At 40.5% G+C, this 17,055-nt stretch overlaps 1 protein-coding gene across 2 annotated transcripts in view; it reads left to right on the top strand.

The window, feature by feature from the left end:
* The first annotated feature begins 464 nt into the window (after positions 1-464).
* LOC139140290 (aromatic-L-amino-acid decarboxylase-like) overlaps positions 465-17,055 on the top strand; it is a 31,608-nt gene continuing 15,017 nt past the window's right edge. The window contains exons 1-4 of one of the 2 annotated variants that reach the window (XM_070709438.1): positions 465-734; positions 2,654-2,874; positions 3,322-3,471; positions 4,144-4,202. In XM_070709438.1, the coding sequence (XP_070565539.1) occupies positions 2,667-2,874; positions 3,322-3,471; positions 4,144-4,202 (417 nt within the window). In that variant the 5' untranslated portion in view covers positions 465-734; positions 2,654-2,666. The remainder of the gene's footprint in view (positions 735-2,653; positions 2,875-3,321; positions 3,472-4,143; positions 4,203-17,055) is intronic. The other variant, XM_070709439.1, reaches the window with a different exon arrangement.

A 17,055-nucleotide genomic window follows, 5' to 3' on the forward strand; every position in this document is an offset into this window, starting at 1 on the left:
CTATTTTCTCTTTCCTTTGTAATATTACTAATTTTTGAAAATTGTGGGATATCTAAAAGTCGGTTAAAATTTGAATTTACTTGTCAAATGTTTCACAAAGGAATGCTTTCCTAATGCAGTGAAAGCCCATATCCCTTCAGAGGGTAGAATTCAGAGAAAACCAGGAGAGAATGGGAAGATATTTTGAGGTCAACCAATTTCAAGAGTTACAGCAAGCGGGGCTTTAATTCTCATAAATGAACCGAAAAATATGTGCAAAATCAGCTCAAAAACGCCGCAGGAAAACAAGAGAAACACTAATGAGCACTAATGACATAAGTACGGGTTACTTCGTGTACACATGCGCGTTTCTAGGTGTTACAGGTGTTATGCAGATACCATGATAACATACGCATTACCTTAATTCATATACCTCAAAACTGCCCACTTGTGAGGTCAGTGTCCTTACGTTGTCCGGAGGCGGAGCAATGAAGATGACAACGTCAGGTTGCTTGAATTAAGGACAGGCATTTCATTTTCTTGGTTATTTTTTTTCATATTAGTCGTTACGCAGCGCATCGAAAACGACATACAGATCAATTAGTCTGTTACATAAATAGAGATATTCCAGTTGCATTCTGAGAACACAAGACTTTAAGGTTGTTGTGGCGGTGTGGACAGGGAGGTACTGACTGCTGCGGAGATAGTTAGTAGGAGGTGGACCACTCTACCGGCCGAGAGAAATAAGTTGAAAAGTGAGTCTGATTTTTCTTGCAATTTTACGTCTAACTTTTCAATAGACACTGGGTTTTCCTGGGCTGAGTTTCGTATATGTGGATGCTCGAAGCCCAAGCGATTATAAACCACACTTTTGTCAGGAATGCTGTAGGGCAATTTTACTAATGTTTGCAGTTTTTAGTACTGAGTGGTAACTTATTGGACTAATTTCGTACAAAAATATAAGCTTGCGTTTATTAAATCATTTCGTATGTAATTTTCCTTACATTTTCCTTATATTGAAAGCAAAAATGTTATTAATTTTGGTTTGGTTCGAAAACAGCTTTACTAACCTTTGTTTGCTGTAGTAAACTTGTGGTACGGAGGCCATATGAGCTTACAGTATCAAGTTACTTGCGTTTATCTTTATTCTATTATTAAATTTATATTTCCATCGATTGATGTCCTTCTTGACATCAATTTCCGTTCATACTGAAGAGCTTGAAAGTGCACAACATTGACATTGTCAACATCTGTTTCCAGGACAGCTTCCTGTTCAACTATTCGTCGGAAGGATATCGGTAAAATTTGAGGTCAGAAGACAATAACATAACAGTGAACTGTGCCCGATGTTTTAGAGAATGGTCTAAAATAGTGTATAGAAAGATAATGCTTGTCATAACGGTGTAAAAATTCTCATGCCGTAGCTTGTGAATATAAATTCTATGCTCCCTGAGAACAATGTCAATCTTTTATCATAGTAAACTATCAACGATTCGAAAAATATGCACGCTTCACTGAGTAACCATGACAGTAACCTATTTGCGCACAGTTTGATGTTTTGGCGATCTCATTTCTACAAACAAGTCCATATTCACCACTCAAAACTATATATTATAGCTACCACGGTGATAAAAGATTACAAATAGTTTCCGTTGAAGTGTCTCTGTTCGATTGTTACAGGTCAGTTAACTTCGCAGGGTAAGAAATAGCACAAGTCATGGGTAAAATATTCATAAACAGCACGGCGGCAAATGATCTAATTCTTTTGCGTTAAGGTACATGCAGTATGTGCCTCAAAAGTGAAAGACTTAGGCTATTGCTCAAACTTCTCCAATTAAAAATCAACCATTCTCTTACCAAATCCAGAATAAATCAGGGATCACCTCGCAAAGTTTTGTAGTAGAGAAACAAATTACCCAACACTTTTTGATATTTTGAATTTAAAATGGCCGCCACCCCTGTGGTTACTCTTTGGGAAAAATGAAAGGTTAAATTTCTGAAAAGCTAGGACTTTGAAAGTTTTTCCTTACTCCAGTAGTTTGAAAATAAGCCCGAAAAAGTGGTAGAGAAGAAAAGAATTATAAAAATTTGAGAGTCCGAATGTCTATTGCCGAGGTGCATTCTACCTTAACGAGAGAAGCGTAGATGTAGTCAGTTTACTACGCTACACTTCTACAACATTTAAAATTCTCGCTTTGGGGGTAATTTTCCTTTGCACGACTTAATTTAATCGAATTGCACGTAAAATTTCTCTTTGTCGCATTCTGCGAACAAGTTATCTTATGAAGAATATATTACTGCTCAAATATCAATTACACCATTGAGATTTGTTTGGTGTTTATCGTAACCTTCACATTATTTTCAATTCGTCCCTTTCCTCAACGTTCTGCTTTGAACAAGCTGTCCGCTAAAGGAAAAACGTTGTAAAACAATTTTAAAATTCTACTGTTGTATTTGAAAAATGAATTCTGTATAAGTTTGAGTTGGATGACTATTCTGAATGATAGTGTCCTTGCTTGTACGACCAAAAACTAGCGAATGAAAAAAGAGGGACATAAAGTCCCTTGTATGACAGCTAAGTCGGTGGTGAAAAATGTGAAAATTCATTTCAGAGAACAAAATCTAAGGCGAAATATGACAAGGGAAGTGTTTATTATATTCTTGCCTTCAATAGTCTCTTAGCGCATATGGATAATCATACCATGGAAAGACTAGGATACGACAGACTCGAGTTGGGATCAGAAAGAAGGCGGTTGTTGACCCAGAAAGTCACGGATTTCATTGAAGAGCACCTGCAGAAAGTAGAAAAGAAGGAAACAGCATGCTTTAACATCAATGATGACAGAGCATCGGGTTTGCTGAATTTCTCTATCAGTGAAGAACCAAAGGATATTGGTATGTACGGCGATTTTGATTCAGCTATTCTGATTATATACAGTGGTACGTAGTATAATTATGCTGCAACACTGTGGCAGTCATTATTGCACATAGGCTGCCTAATCGACCAACACGACTATACCACTTTGGCTGTCACTCATATAAAGAATTTATGGGGTACCTGTAATATCACATCCCTATTCATTTTCTTTCATTTCTCTTTCTGAGAGAGAGGGGGGAAACTTGTGCCATATTTTCGAAACTGCCAGCCAAAGTTGCTAATATCACGTTTACTCGGTATTTATTATTCAGCGATGAGGCTTTTTGTCATTCTGAGGCAATCTGAGCCCGGTAGTCTTCCTTGTGCAAAAGAAGGGTGTCAGAAAAAAGTTTTAAAAACGAATCCAATGACAGTGTCATTTTAAGTTATGACGTATACCTAATCACTTTCGCTTTCCGAAACAGAGTCACTTCTGAAAGTGTATGAAGAGCACGTACTACAAAATGGCGTGGATCTAAGCCATGGCGGCCATCTTGGTTTAATACCCAGTGGTAGCGCTGTGTATCCTGCCGCGCTGGGAGATTTTCTTGCAGCAAGTATTAACAGACACTCTTGTGAGTGTGAATTCTTATGTCTCAGGCTTTATATCTTTGGTTTGCCTCAAGTAAAGATAGTTTCGAAGACTTCAATTGCCTTGCATAAAGTCTCTTATATTTTAGTTATTTATGAGAAAGGAAAAGAACTAACAGCTTTCTTTACTAAAGGCTCGCGTGTTAAAATAAATATAATCTCAAAATGCATGATATGGACTTGTCAAGTGTCTGCTTCAGCTGTATGTAGTCATCCTCAATTTTCAACTTACAGTGAACCGAGTACATTATGTTCAAATTAATGAAGAAAGCGAGAATTAAAGGTATACTGTCACCTGTTTCAATTTTGCCACAGTTACCATGGAAAGAGAAAATCTAACCAATCACATAGTTTAAGCCGGTGGCCGCGTTTTAAAAACAGCGCCCTCACATGGGAATGTTGAATACCAAGGAACGCCCCTTTGACCATATATGGGCATCTTTAGATTACAGGTGACTGTATACCTTTAAAACAAAGTCCTTTCTGTACGCTGTAGCCCATTCATTAGGCGAAGGGAAAAAATATGTTTGCTTTTTATAAACCCATTTTACTTGAAGTTATCATTCGGAAAGGGACACACGATTTTGCCAGATTTTGCTAAAAGGCCTTGCTAAAACGTCAAAGTGTGGGTTAACAAACCCCATTTTAAATTCCAGGTGCTTTCTATCTTGGCCCGGGTGCTGCCCGACTCGAACAACTGCTGATATCATGGGTAGCTGGTCTCTTTAACTTCCCAGTAGTAAAGTAAACGTGGACAACTGGGATTAATAAGAATTTTACACCCCATTTTATTCATTTATCTACATGAAGCGAAGGAAAAATTAACCATCCATGTAACTAAAGTATAACCCTGACCTATATATGAACTCACGCACGCGCAACAGTGCATTGTCCTGAACTAAGCGGGAAATTCCCTGCTGAGCATGTTTATCATGTACGGGAAATTCCGTGTGAGTCATCACCATCAAACTAGCCTATATAAAGGACCCCGTTGTCAGTCGCGGAGTTAGCTGAAGTTAACTAACTTTCATATCCATTCAATCCATAATATCGTAGATATCGCTCCAGCGGCGGACTAAATCCTTCTTGTTTTTGAATTTCTAGCGCCTGATGAAATATGTCCTGAATAAGTTCTGACCCCGGAGCCTCTGTTGTTGCGCCTTTTTCTTGTATTTGTGTAAGCAGCTGTTTATATTGAACATAATAATGTTTATATTTCTCTCGTCTCTTTGCTACACCAGTTTTCCCTTGTATCACATCAATAACAACACCTGGTATAGGAGTTAAGGCTAACAGTACCGGAACTGTTGGAATTGCTGCTATTACAGCAGAGCTTACAAGAATTCCTTTAGTAATATTGAGAGCCATATCAATTCGACCCATTAATTTATAACTTCGTCGATATGCAGCACTTGTTCTTTCTATGTAATCAGCCAATTGTTCAACGCTTTCAACAACTGAGATGTGCATTTTTACTGTATATGTAAGGGATTATAAAAATAATTGTAGTAATATAGAAAGACAATATGGCAGAAGGAGGAGAAGAAAATATAGCACTCCAGGATTTCGATGATGCAAATGTAAATGACGATGATGATGCTACTGCTGAAACAACTTTTTCCTATGATGATGATACCTTTGCAGAAGCCGGTCCTTCCCAGGCTGGCTCACGCGATAGCCCGCAGGTGGATCCTTCGACTAGACATAGAGTAGAACTTACAAAGCAAGAGGCTGAACGACTCTTAAACAAATATAAGATTACTAATACGGATGCACGAAACGAATTTATTTTAAATTCTAAGATTGAAGGTGGTGAACTTTATTATAAAGAAATCAGAGTTACAACAGATAAAAGAAGTAGATTTTAGAGTCAAGACAGTTAAAAAAGAAGGCAGGAGGTTCTGAATTTATAAATAAAGTATACGGAGGAGTGGAGTCAAAGCGCAGAGCCCGAATATGTGAGTCGTACATTGTATTCTGTAGATGTGGAAAACGATAAAATACCGGCTGAGAAGATGACGCCAGAAGACATGGGTATATACAAAGATAAACTGACAGAGTTACGACAAGATGCCTCTGGTAATGCAGATAAAATACAAGCTTTTGAAAATAAAATCGAACAATGGAACAATCTAAACCCAGAATATAGAGCTATTAATGATGAATTAAGGATTGCGAATATGCGTATTAGCGACCTTAACAACGAAAAAGTTAAAATAAGGCTATTGAAAAGAGAAGCTGAAAAAAGTTAAAGGAAATTCCTGAAGATCACACCCAAGGAAAAGAAAAAGCCAAGAACTACTAGCTGAACTCATAACAAGAGAAGCTAAAGTTGACAATCGAATTGAATACGAACATGGTAAGATCAGTGAGGCACGTGAAAGTCTCGCTACGACTAGGTCTCTTCGTGATGTAATTTCCGATCCAGAATTATCACTGAGACTGAAGCTGACAGAATTATTTAAACGAAATGGTATAACAATCGCTGCAATACTGACTGCCCTTGGAATGACAATATCACACAATTGCCCTGGCTGTAACTAGAGGAGGAGGGGGAGGAGGGGGAGGAGGAGCAGGAACTGGCGGGTCTGGTTCAGGTCCGCCCAAAGTATATACAAAAGCGAAAGAAATTGTAAAAGCAATTTGGTGAATGGTTAAAAACCTTGGCCGCAAAAAGTGCTGCTGCAATACCAGGTTTAATCGGTTCCCTCGTCAGTTTTCTATTAAAAACAGCAGGATCGGTGGTCGGATTTGTCGGAGAACAGCTATGGATATTTTTAACTGGTTTAACATTAGTAATTATAAATAAAATTATGTATTAATATATGACACTCCCCTACGGCATCAACATGTTTGGTGAAAAGAATATTGCAAAGTTTCTTTCTAAAAATAAAGACCTGTTTGGTTTCTCTGTCGAATTGGAATGGTGCAAACTCCGACGAGTAAATCGACATATACTTCGAGCAAATCCAGGTGTCCGACTCAAAGATGATAATCTATATCATAACATATTAGCTTTCGTGAAGGAATGTCAAAAGACTAACTTCTTTAAGCGACTAGAATTCATAGCTGTATTCCAGGATACTGAGGATGACCAAGAGGCTCATCATCTCCAAGAATATTGGGTTCTTCGATTGATTCGCGACACAGGCAATCGATTTATCTTTCAGGCAGACGGAAATATTTACGTAAAGATGTGATTTTTTCTTCTAAGTCATTATATACACGAAGTGAAATGTAAGATGTGATTTATTTTCTTTTTTTCTTCTACTATATACATTACACGAAAATGGGGTACGATAGAACATTATCACCGACTTTCACCAACCGAATACCGAATGGAACGAAGTCAGAAAGAACTCATCACGTGATTGCTCATAATCCAAGTGAGGCAGATCCAGGCCAGACACTTATCATACGATGTCCGAAGTTAGAAAGCGGAGTACTCTTAGTTCCAGATACTTTCGACCTGGTTTTTGATCTCGAAGTAACGGGAGGTGGAACTACCCGTGTAGTACAAAATGTTGCAAAAAATTTGGTGAGCGTATGAAACTCACATTTGAGGGTCAGACACTTTTCGATTTGAATAAATATAACCTTATTGAATGTTATCGCGATCTCTTCAAACATAAAAAGGAGAGAACGAACATGACACTGTATGGAATTCAGAACGAAAATCTAAGAAAATTAAGAAGCGGTGCGACCGATGCAGATACCGCCGTCGTGGGCGATAAGTTACTTTTCGACACATATAAAACAAAATATGCTATTCGTCTCACTCACCCCCTCGTGACAGGTCATGGAGTTGCATATCCAAAAGCGTTAGGGAGTCATATTGAATGGGAAATTACGTTGGCACCCGCCCCCCAATTACTTGTCAGTAATCAGTTTATTACAACCAATTATAAATTAAAAAACATTCAAATGGAATACGAGACAATTTCTGACCTCAATCTCGCGAGGTCAACTGCTGGTTATTACAACGGTGGAAAAGTTACCTTTACGAGCATATACATTATTTTAGAACAATCCCATTCAAAGAATCGGACACGGTTATCAATGAAAATATAAATGTACCACGACGTAGCATTAGAGGTATCGCTATACTCTTCACTAAAAATCAGAATCAGGCAGAACTGAACAGTGAACTTTTCTTTAACCCATCCATTGAATCTGTGTCTGTATCAATCGAAGGCATTGCAAATAAAGTGTACGCTCAGAAGATGATACCAAGACAATTTTGGCGAGAGGTGCGACGGTATTTTGCTGAAGATAAAGATTGGTGTGAAATTGATATAGATGAGGCCGATTATTTGAAGAATAAATTCTGTCTGTTTATCGATCTGCGTAGTTTTAAAGATATTGAGTTTCATGGAAATGGTTTAAAAGTAATGAACACAAAGGACGGAATTCAACTTGAGATCCTGAAGAAAGATACCGCGTGGGTTGGCGATGACGCTCACAATGATAATATATTTGCCCACATTTATGTTATCAGTGATGCCCAGGTCACTGTTGAAAATAGTAGATTAATGTCTTTACAATATTAACCATGACCCGTAGTCCGTCCTATCGGCCATGTTTCTGCCAACCATTCGCCTGTGTCTGGATTGTATAACTGTACACGTTTGATATCATTTGGCGCCATCATGATTTTACTGCGCTTTTCACTACGGATTTCTCCAGCCTTTTTCCGTACAAACTGTACAAACTGTGCCGGCTCCGGCTTCTTCCCAGTTTCAAACAGATCTTTATAATCTTCAAAGTTCAAATGTTTTCTAACACAAACATCTTTCACCCCTTTATTTTTTTTCGTCTCCGAAGTTGGAGTTCGAAAAGCATACACTTTCGAGCGTATGCCGACAAAATCAAGAATAGGTTCACCATTCAACTCATCTTTAAATTTACCTATCACTTTTTTATTAATCTTCGGAAAGTTGGGGCCACCATGGCCCACTCATCCCACTAGTATCATATATAGACTTCTCACCATTCTTTTCCACATCTTCTCGGACTATATCATTGAAAGTTACGTCCGGGTCCGGGATCGGTACACTGTAAACAAACTGTCAGTATCCATGTAGGCTAATCGTATTCCAGGGAACTGCTTTCGAAAGTAATTGTAATGCGTCTCATACATAAGCAGCTTAGAAAGTTCCAGTACTGCGGCGCCGATGAAAACTGGTTTTACATATCTATGCTCATCCGTTTTCAGTTCCAGTAGGGCACTGTCGCAGGAATCACCATCCTCTTCGGAAGTTATGAAAGTTATATGTTTCATCTTTGGATTATACTTCTGAATCTTTTTACGTCCACTATCCGTGCCGTTCCAGTCCGAAACAAATTTAAAGTCTCTGTACTTTCGAACATCTTCTATTGTCTTACCGAACATTGCATTATTCATCAGCTTATAGAAATTCTTTTCAAAATCTGTCCTCCCCTTTGCCCTCATTTTAGTGTTAAAGTCATATATTTCGCGAGACATGGAGCTTCATCGAAAGCAAGCACCCGATAAATCTTTTTCAATCTCATTCCCATCCGAAGATAGAATTCCAGCAACTTGTAGTGTAAGACATAGGACTCTCTATCCATCACACTTGTAATCAGTCGACCGCCCTGCCTCGGAAATTCATAGTGATGCGGTGCTAATGGCAAATCGCTGTGTTCTTCATGTAATTCGCTGGGTATTCTAAGTCTACTTCTAGAAAACTTGGTGGAAAGGTGGAACCAGGTCCCCACGCTCCGCCAGCTCCGCCCCCCGCTCCGCCGGCTCCGCCCCCCGCTCCGCCGGCTCCGCCTTCCCATTCCTCCCACTCTTCCATCGTCATCCAATGAAGTCCGCCCGTAGGCATTGCCTGACTCATTGCCCAGCCGTAGAGATTGTTTGCATCGAGATATTTTATTTCGGTCACCGGCTTCTCTGGATCGTAATTCCCACCAGTGGCGCCGGCCGCTGGATGATTTGTCTGTAAATAATGAATATTACACTGGCTGATGCCGCCTCGAATTCCCCGTTGTACGAAATTCATCTGCTCAGCATCTTGAATGAGCCCAAACTTATTACCCGTGTAAAGTAACATAGCATCCCATGTCAAGCCAGGCGCTGACATATAGTGGGCTGGATCTAACTTGTACGCTTCTAAACATGTGTCACGAAAATTTTCAAATATATTTGCAAGAAGTAGAACGTCAGTCTCACAATAGAATTCCATATAATCACGAATCGTCTTACATCCAACTTCGTCCCATACTCTTAATGCATGTTCGTAATCAGACTCCGAAATCCCCTCTTCCGTCAATTCGCTATAAAATTCCCCTCTCTCCGGGAGCTCACCCTCTCCCAGTCTGTCAACCGAGTCTAAATATTCGTAGGGGAAGAAACCTTTCGCCCTTTGAATGTCCGGGTACGAAAGTGGCGCCGCCGTCCACCCGTGGGGCTCCGGCACAGTTTTTGCCAACTTCGCCAATGACCCCATCATCAACTGAGCACTGTCCATAAACTTTATAGAAAAGTGGCGTCTCTTTATCTCCCTCTTCCCTCCGGCAACAACAATTGAGGCGTGAAAAATAAATGTTTTCGAGAGACCCATAATTCCTCCATTGCTCGTCTTAGCTATGATTTTAGGCTCTGGTCCGGAACCCCCATCATCTCCTTCGGTAACGATTTCATGTAATTCTTTCAAAATAAAAGAACCATCGTATCCCTTGAGGTTGTGAAAGTAGATAGGAATGGTTCTCGACGGGCGACATCCCTCGCAATAGAAGGTCGCCTCCTCCTTCACTACTCGGTATCCTGCCGGCTCTCCACATGCAATACAGACTGGATCACATCCGTCGCGCCGGTAATTAGAAGGATCCCTCATCGGTATTATTTTCCAATAATACGATTTCGAATAATACTCGGCCCGTTCTTTCATATCCTTCAGAAAGTCTGTAACACAGGAGAGACCTGTGAATGTTCTTTTACCATAAACAGTGGGTGGTCGCCCCGTTCCGAAGGCGCCCCACCGTTCCACCATAACATACGAAAGACAAATTGGAATATGTCGACCGGTCCCCTTCTCAATAATTGCCTCAGTATCTGCATAGACGACGTAGGGGGCGGGGACCTTCTTCCGATGTCCTTCGAATTGACACACTTCCTTAGGAAAAACTGGCTGGGAGTCGTCTGTTCCACAGTATACCTGATGTTTTTCTAATTCTTCTGTTGACTTAAAACCTCTTTTACAAACCAGGCAAATACACTTCTGTCTGCGCTCATTCTTTCGATTAGTACGAGAATTACGAAGGCGATTTTCCGCAGTAATTGGTACGAAGTGAGAACGGCCGCCGTCTTCGCCAACTATCAGTAAGATATTTGCTATTTGATTCCTATCGGCTTCACCTTCGGCTCCGCCAGGGCACTATATAACACAGTTATGTCGGACGGGGGAGCGGGATCATTTTCGTAGATCTGAAATACTTGAAGTTTGATGCCTGGATTTTGCTGCTCGAAGCGCCTGAATACAGTCAGATCGGCGGGCGTGGGCGTGGGAATACCTTCCCAACAGTAGTCAGCCATAAATGGGGCGTACGTATTCCATTTTCTCCTTACCTGACCACATTTCTTTTCACGAAACTCGGGTCGGCCAACTTTAAACTTGCTACGATGGCGTATTGAAAACAGTTCTCGCTGCCCGAAGGTAGCACCAGATCGCTCACACAATGCTTATTTTTTAACCATCTGGGAAGTTGAATCCCAGCCCCCGGGCCAGCCCCGAGTAAAACTTCTACTAGAATTACTTCAAATTAAGTATCTCCTCGAGAACGAGACCAGAACCCTCAACATTTTCAATTGTATCAAGCATACGATCGTAGCGATCTATTAATTGTTGCCCCACATCCGATCCCGATCCTCTTACATCTTTTGTGTATGTATCATTTAATTTAACATACAATGAACGCGGTTGTGTATTACCAGTTTTCGGATCCGATAATTTGACTTCCATTTCAGTATAAACAGAGTACATCTTTCGTTCCGAATGGCTTTCTTTGACCATACCTTCAATATCCACCAGCTCCCCGATATCCTTGACTCGCTTGACTTCAGGAAATTTTTTTTGTAAAACTGCTCCCTTGAATGCTGTATGTAACTGGCCATCTTTATGATATATATACTATCCTAAAAATTTTTAAAATGAAAAATAATTATTCTATGATAGGTCATCAAAATCCACTATAATATTTTTGTCAGCATTTATTTGTTTATATATCTCACCTAATCTTTCTAAGTCGACTAGTTCTTCCACATCTTGAATTTCTGGTTTATTAGGCGCAGCACAAAATAACCTCTCACAGTGAAAGAAAGGCCACGCTTACTTAAGCGCGGTTTAAATGCTAAGAATTCTATCTTACTACCTTTTCGGATATTACGAGGTACAATAGCAGGATTTTCTCGGACTGGCAAGGGCTCACTGTTTTAAAACCGCAGTCAATTTCTTGAACCATATCAATACATGTAGCGAAATCGTGAGCCCCTCCCCCTCTTTTAAACTGAATTTAAAATACGCAACTGGCTGAGGCCCCTCGCTCCCTCGCTTCTGATACACTTTAGATGGATTGTAAAATCCGCAGGAATTATTCTTGGAGTGAGCGGCCAGGCTTAGAGCATAACTTTTAGCAGTAGATGCATCGAAACTTTCACCTAGGGTACGGAATATTATTAAATCAGTAAACTTTTGAAGACTCGGTTGCCAACGGACACACACCCCATCACATGTAGCTGGATCTCCTCCCGAACCATATTTAGGTCCGATGGGGAAAACCACTTCTAGCTCACTGTCTACGTATATGAAAGGATCTACCAATGATTCACCAAATATGAGTTTGCCGTCACTGATTGAATATTCTCTTCTCCGGTTTCAAGTATTTTTATTGCAGTTGAAATAGAAAGGATTGTCATTGTCTTATCGTATATATCTTAATAAAAATAATTTTAAAAAATTTTTTCTATGATATAGTATCCTAAAATGTCATACATATTCATAATGGACCAACTGGAAGTGGTAAGAGTTACGATGCATAAATTTGGATCCCTATCACGTACCAGAATTTGACACTAGTTTTTCCAGCAACATTGCCGACTTTTATAATGGGCGCTCCCCCGTTTCGATTGCTGATTTTCAGAACAGTTTATAGAACATACGCTTAGTTTACAATGTCAGCTGGGAGGAGGGAGGGGGGTACCCCTTCAGAACAATACATTATTTGTGACTCTTCCATAATTCAACATCTAACTTTTTCTAGAATCCGGGGCGTTTCCACGGAGTGGGAAGAAAAAAGATTGTTTCTAGAGCATTTGACCATTTACCCAGTTTCATTATCATATTCAAAGATATGCCTTGGGATTATTGCAGGCGGAATGTGTTGACTCGAGCCAGGTCGTACGAAATAGCCGCCTTAGAAGAACTAGAAGAGATTCACAACAAGTTCAAACAGACTTTCTTAGAATTTGCCACGACTACAGGCTTCCATGTTTGGTAATTCATCAATCTCTTACCCCCCTCGTCTCAAGAATATACTTAATCCAACATTGATACTGAGACAGTCGGGCCAGTAGAATATCCACGAGCTTTTGACTTTGGAATTGCATGGAGCGGCGGCAGCCAGGGATTTTTAATAGACGGTTTCAAGGAGGAGGAACTTGAAAAAGCGTACTTCCCACCTGGTCAAGAACAACTAGAACAACCTCGAGTCTCACTAAAGAACCTACACAAACTTCTTAACGCTTGTGAATCTGTGTGTGCTTATAATGCTTCGTTTGACCTACGAGCACTTGACATTATGAAAAGGGGGGACTTTGAAGTTACTTGTCTATGGCTTATGTCAGTTGTGTACATTATACTTCAACCAGAACTTATCGATAAAGCTGAACAAGGGGGACTCGAAAGAACGGACTGTGGTAACATGAGAAGTCGTTTTGAAGATCTTGCAAACTTAATATGTTCAGGAACTGAGATACCACCTCATCCACATACTGCCGAAAAAGATGCAGTAAGTGAACATTACTTACGACAGTACATGATAAATACTTGGCCAGGTGGGGGTGGAAGTGGGGTGGTAAACTGACACTTTCGGCTTTCAAGAAATTAAGACTTTTTCCATGGTTCTTATTGAATAACTTTCGTAAATACTTACGTTAGTACTTACGTAGTACTTGACAAGTACCAGCACAGGAACTTACGTAGTACTTGACAAGTACCAGCACAGGAACTTACGAAGTTCTAATAACATTTTCCTCTGGCTCCCAACTATTGAAACTTTCTGGATAACCTTTCCATTTTATCAGATAATATTTCTTTCCTCTAATTTTTTTCGTCTTCAAAATTCGTTCTACTCTGTACAGCTCGTCCGAAAGGGCGCTCTGAAGTTCATCAGAATAGAAAGTGCCGAGTATTTCCTCTCCATTCAGATCTTTTATTTTGTAAACTGGTGGCGTTCCCAAGCCAGCTGCGTACACAACTTTTGAAACCACGAAAATCTCCTCTGTCCAATTTGGTAAATACCTTTCTTAAAAGTGGTCTTGTATTTTGTAATTCGAACACCGTTCTCCCCGCTTGAATTCAGGGTTGGCTCCCCCGGCTGCCAACTCAGGACCGATAGTGTATAAAATGCCTGCCAATCGTTCTCCTCTGTTACGTCCCTGGGTTTCATTTTGATACTTCCGTGAACGGTGTTATTGTAATTCTCGAGAAGGTGGGGTAGAATAGAAAGCCATTCACGTGTCTGTCTGTATGTAAAGTATTTCCACATCATCGTCTTGAGGGTCCGATTAAAACGTTCAACGACGCTAGCTTTTTTGTCACTGTAGGTGTGAAACCAGTGAATTCCCACCTCCTCCAACCACCCCTGCATTTTTCGATTAGTAAATTCCCGCCCCTCATCTGTCTGAAGTTTGTCGGGCCTTCTCCCGGATTTCTTAATCACGTCTTGTAGCGCCTTCAGAGTGTCATCGGCCGTTTTTGACTGTATTGGCCTAGCCCAGGCATATTTACTGAGTACATCGATTACTGTTAGCATGTATCGAATGTTATGATTCTCTTTTGCGAATGCTGCAGGGAATTCCACAAGGTCTGCTTGCCACTGTGAGTCTATCGATGTTACAAAAACGCGTCGGCCGCCCGTAGCATGAGAACGAGGTACCGGTTTATGTAGATTATAAGTTAGCTGAGTTTTTAACCAGTCCTTCACCTCTTTCTTAGTGACGTGGAGTCCGCTGGCCCGTGCTGCGTCATACAATTTTTGTACACCTCCAAAACCAGTTTTCGGGTTGTAATATAATTCTCTAAGAGTACCTTCAGCTTCCATAATTGTTATATTATACGAATAATTTTATGTCGTACGGTTGCCGTAAACGAAATACTAGTTTACTGAATGGCCTACTTTTCAATTGCTTGATTAGCCCACGCTTCCCGTTCTGACACCTCCATTCCATATTCTTTTATAATAGTTTTGTTGTCTATCTTGTTCGGTGTGTAAAATAGTACTAACATCTGTATGTTTTCCCTGAATGGTTTACTAATACTAGTATATTGTTGAGTCAGAACCCAGACAGATAATCCGTCGTGCCTTGCGCTGAAACCAAGTTGACTAAAACGTTACTGCGCTTCTTCATATCTTTGGACGAGGCGCAGTCGTCGAGGATTATTAAAGTGTTCGTGCCGGCCCATTCTTTATGCACGTAGGTTAATGTATCATCCACTGCATCGAGTCCGACTGGAAATATAAACACATTATCATCGGTGAAAATGAATCTTCTATTATACGCTTTATTATTCATGAATGTTGGGCAAATGAATATCACATATTCGAATTTCCTTAAGTACGGACCGGTGAGGAGGTCCAACATAAATTCTGTTTTGCCAGAATATGTCGGTCCAGTTATAATCATGTTGAATGGTGGGGTTACGTATATTGACATTTACTCTGGATCTATATACTGTAAATTAATGAATCTCTTCTAGTTCTTTTAAGTTACTGGTTCGAGTTAGATGAAACCCAGTCACATCGACAGCATCTGAATGAACTATATAGTTAGTGACTTTATTCCAGTACCTACAATAGTAATGAATATTGCTAAAGATAACAAACCAATTTTTACCATATTCGTGAATAGGGTCTGCAGATGCTGCCCGTTCCGGGGAGGGGAGGGGAGGCCCCCGAGTCGTGTCATTGTGAGGTGGTGGTGACTCTCCGGGCTCGTCCTGCCACTTCACAGGATCTCCCCCCTCCATCTCGTGTACAGCACTTTCTCGAACTTCCGTGTTATATCACCGTTCACCCGAAGGACATAGATTCTGTTGCGTATTGCAATTCATTATTATAACCCGAGATTGCCGGGCCCGAAAGATGACCATCTCAGACGGTAAGAGAAGTAAATTGGTGAGACTGCCATATCAAGTTTTACACCAGTATTCATTATTGTGTCTTGATATCGCCTATAACTAATTACTTTGTCGGTATTACGAATTTCATCTTCGAGGAGAACACCGAATTCTTTTCGGACTTGCTCTGCACTGCCAGTATCGCCCACTATGGTACTACGAATATTCGCTTGTGCGCCAAGTATGCAATATACGTAGGCTTCAAGGCTTTCATTGAGGCGGGCGAGACCGGCCTTTGTTAGTCCCGAGTCTCCCTTCAGAGGAATGAAACTATTGTATTGTCCCTCCGATCCATCATTTCGGAAGAAATAATAGTGTGGTCTGTCTTTGTCGGGCAGTACATGTTTTTTTCTTTCCAAAAATGGTATGTGTATAGAAAACGCCTCCGTCGGCGGAGAGGAAAAAGTCATGACCGTTGTATATCGCTTTTGGCTGTCGAACGGGACCACGATTAGTGTAATATTCATAACCATAACCAAGACCTTTATTTTGACCTTTTCGATAACGAAAGTCGGACTTCGTTGGACTTATATTTCCAAATTCTGTACAGAGAAGTTCATATTGGACGAGATTGTACGGATTGTCGCCCGCTTTGAAGGTGGGGGTATCGTCTGGAAGTGCAACGCCCATTTCGTGAAGGATCCGACGTATTGTAAAGTATACATGGAAACGGCAGAATGATCGTATTTGCGGAGGAAATTTCTTATCGAAGAGATGGGTGAATGATATACCACAACCAGTAGTGCTGCACCATACAGCGAAATTCAGTTGCTGGTCCCAGTATTTCATCTTTGGACTGCCCAGCCAGACATTACTTTCTTTCGCTGATCGATGAGTGATTACGTTATCTTTGAACACATCCCGTGGATGGAAAGTAAATTTATCTGTCGGCGTTACATATATTTCTAAGTCCATGAGAATAGGTTTTATTCCCCGTCCGGTTTGGAAGGAATATCAGCATGCTGTACTGTCGGTACGCTCGTCTTATTCAATTGAAAAGCAACTGGGAATAGGTCTGTACTCATTATTCGTGTTTCTATATACAGATAGATTTAAATGGAGGAGAATTTTCTCGGATCCCTGTCGGAATCCCTGTCGGTACGGTTCTGTTAGGGGTACTAACATTCCAGACTATGTTAATACTTT

This window comes from Ptychodera flava, chromosome 9 (genome assembly GCF_041260155.1).
Source record: "Ptychodera flava strain L36383 chromosome 9, AS_Pfla_20210202, whole genome shotgun sequence".
Taxonomy (NCBI): Eukaryota; Metazoa; Hemichordata; class Enteropneusta; family Ptychoderidae; genus Ptychodera; species Ptychodera flava.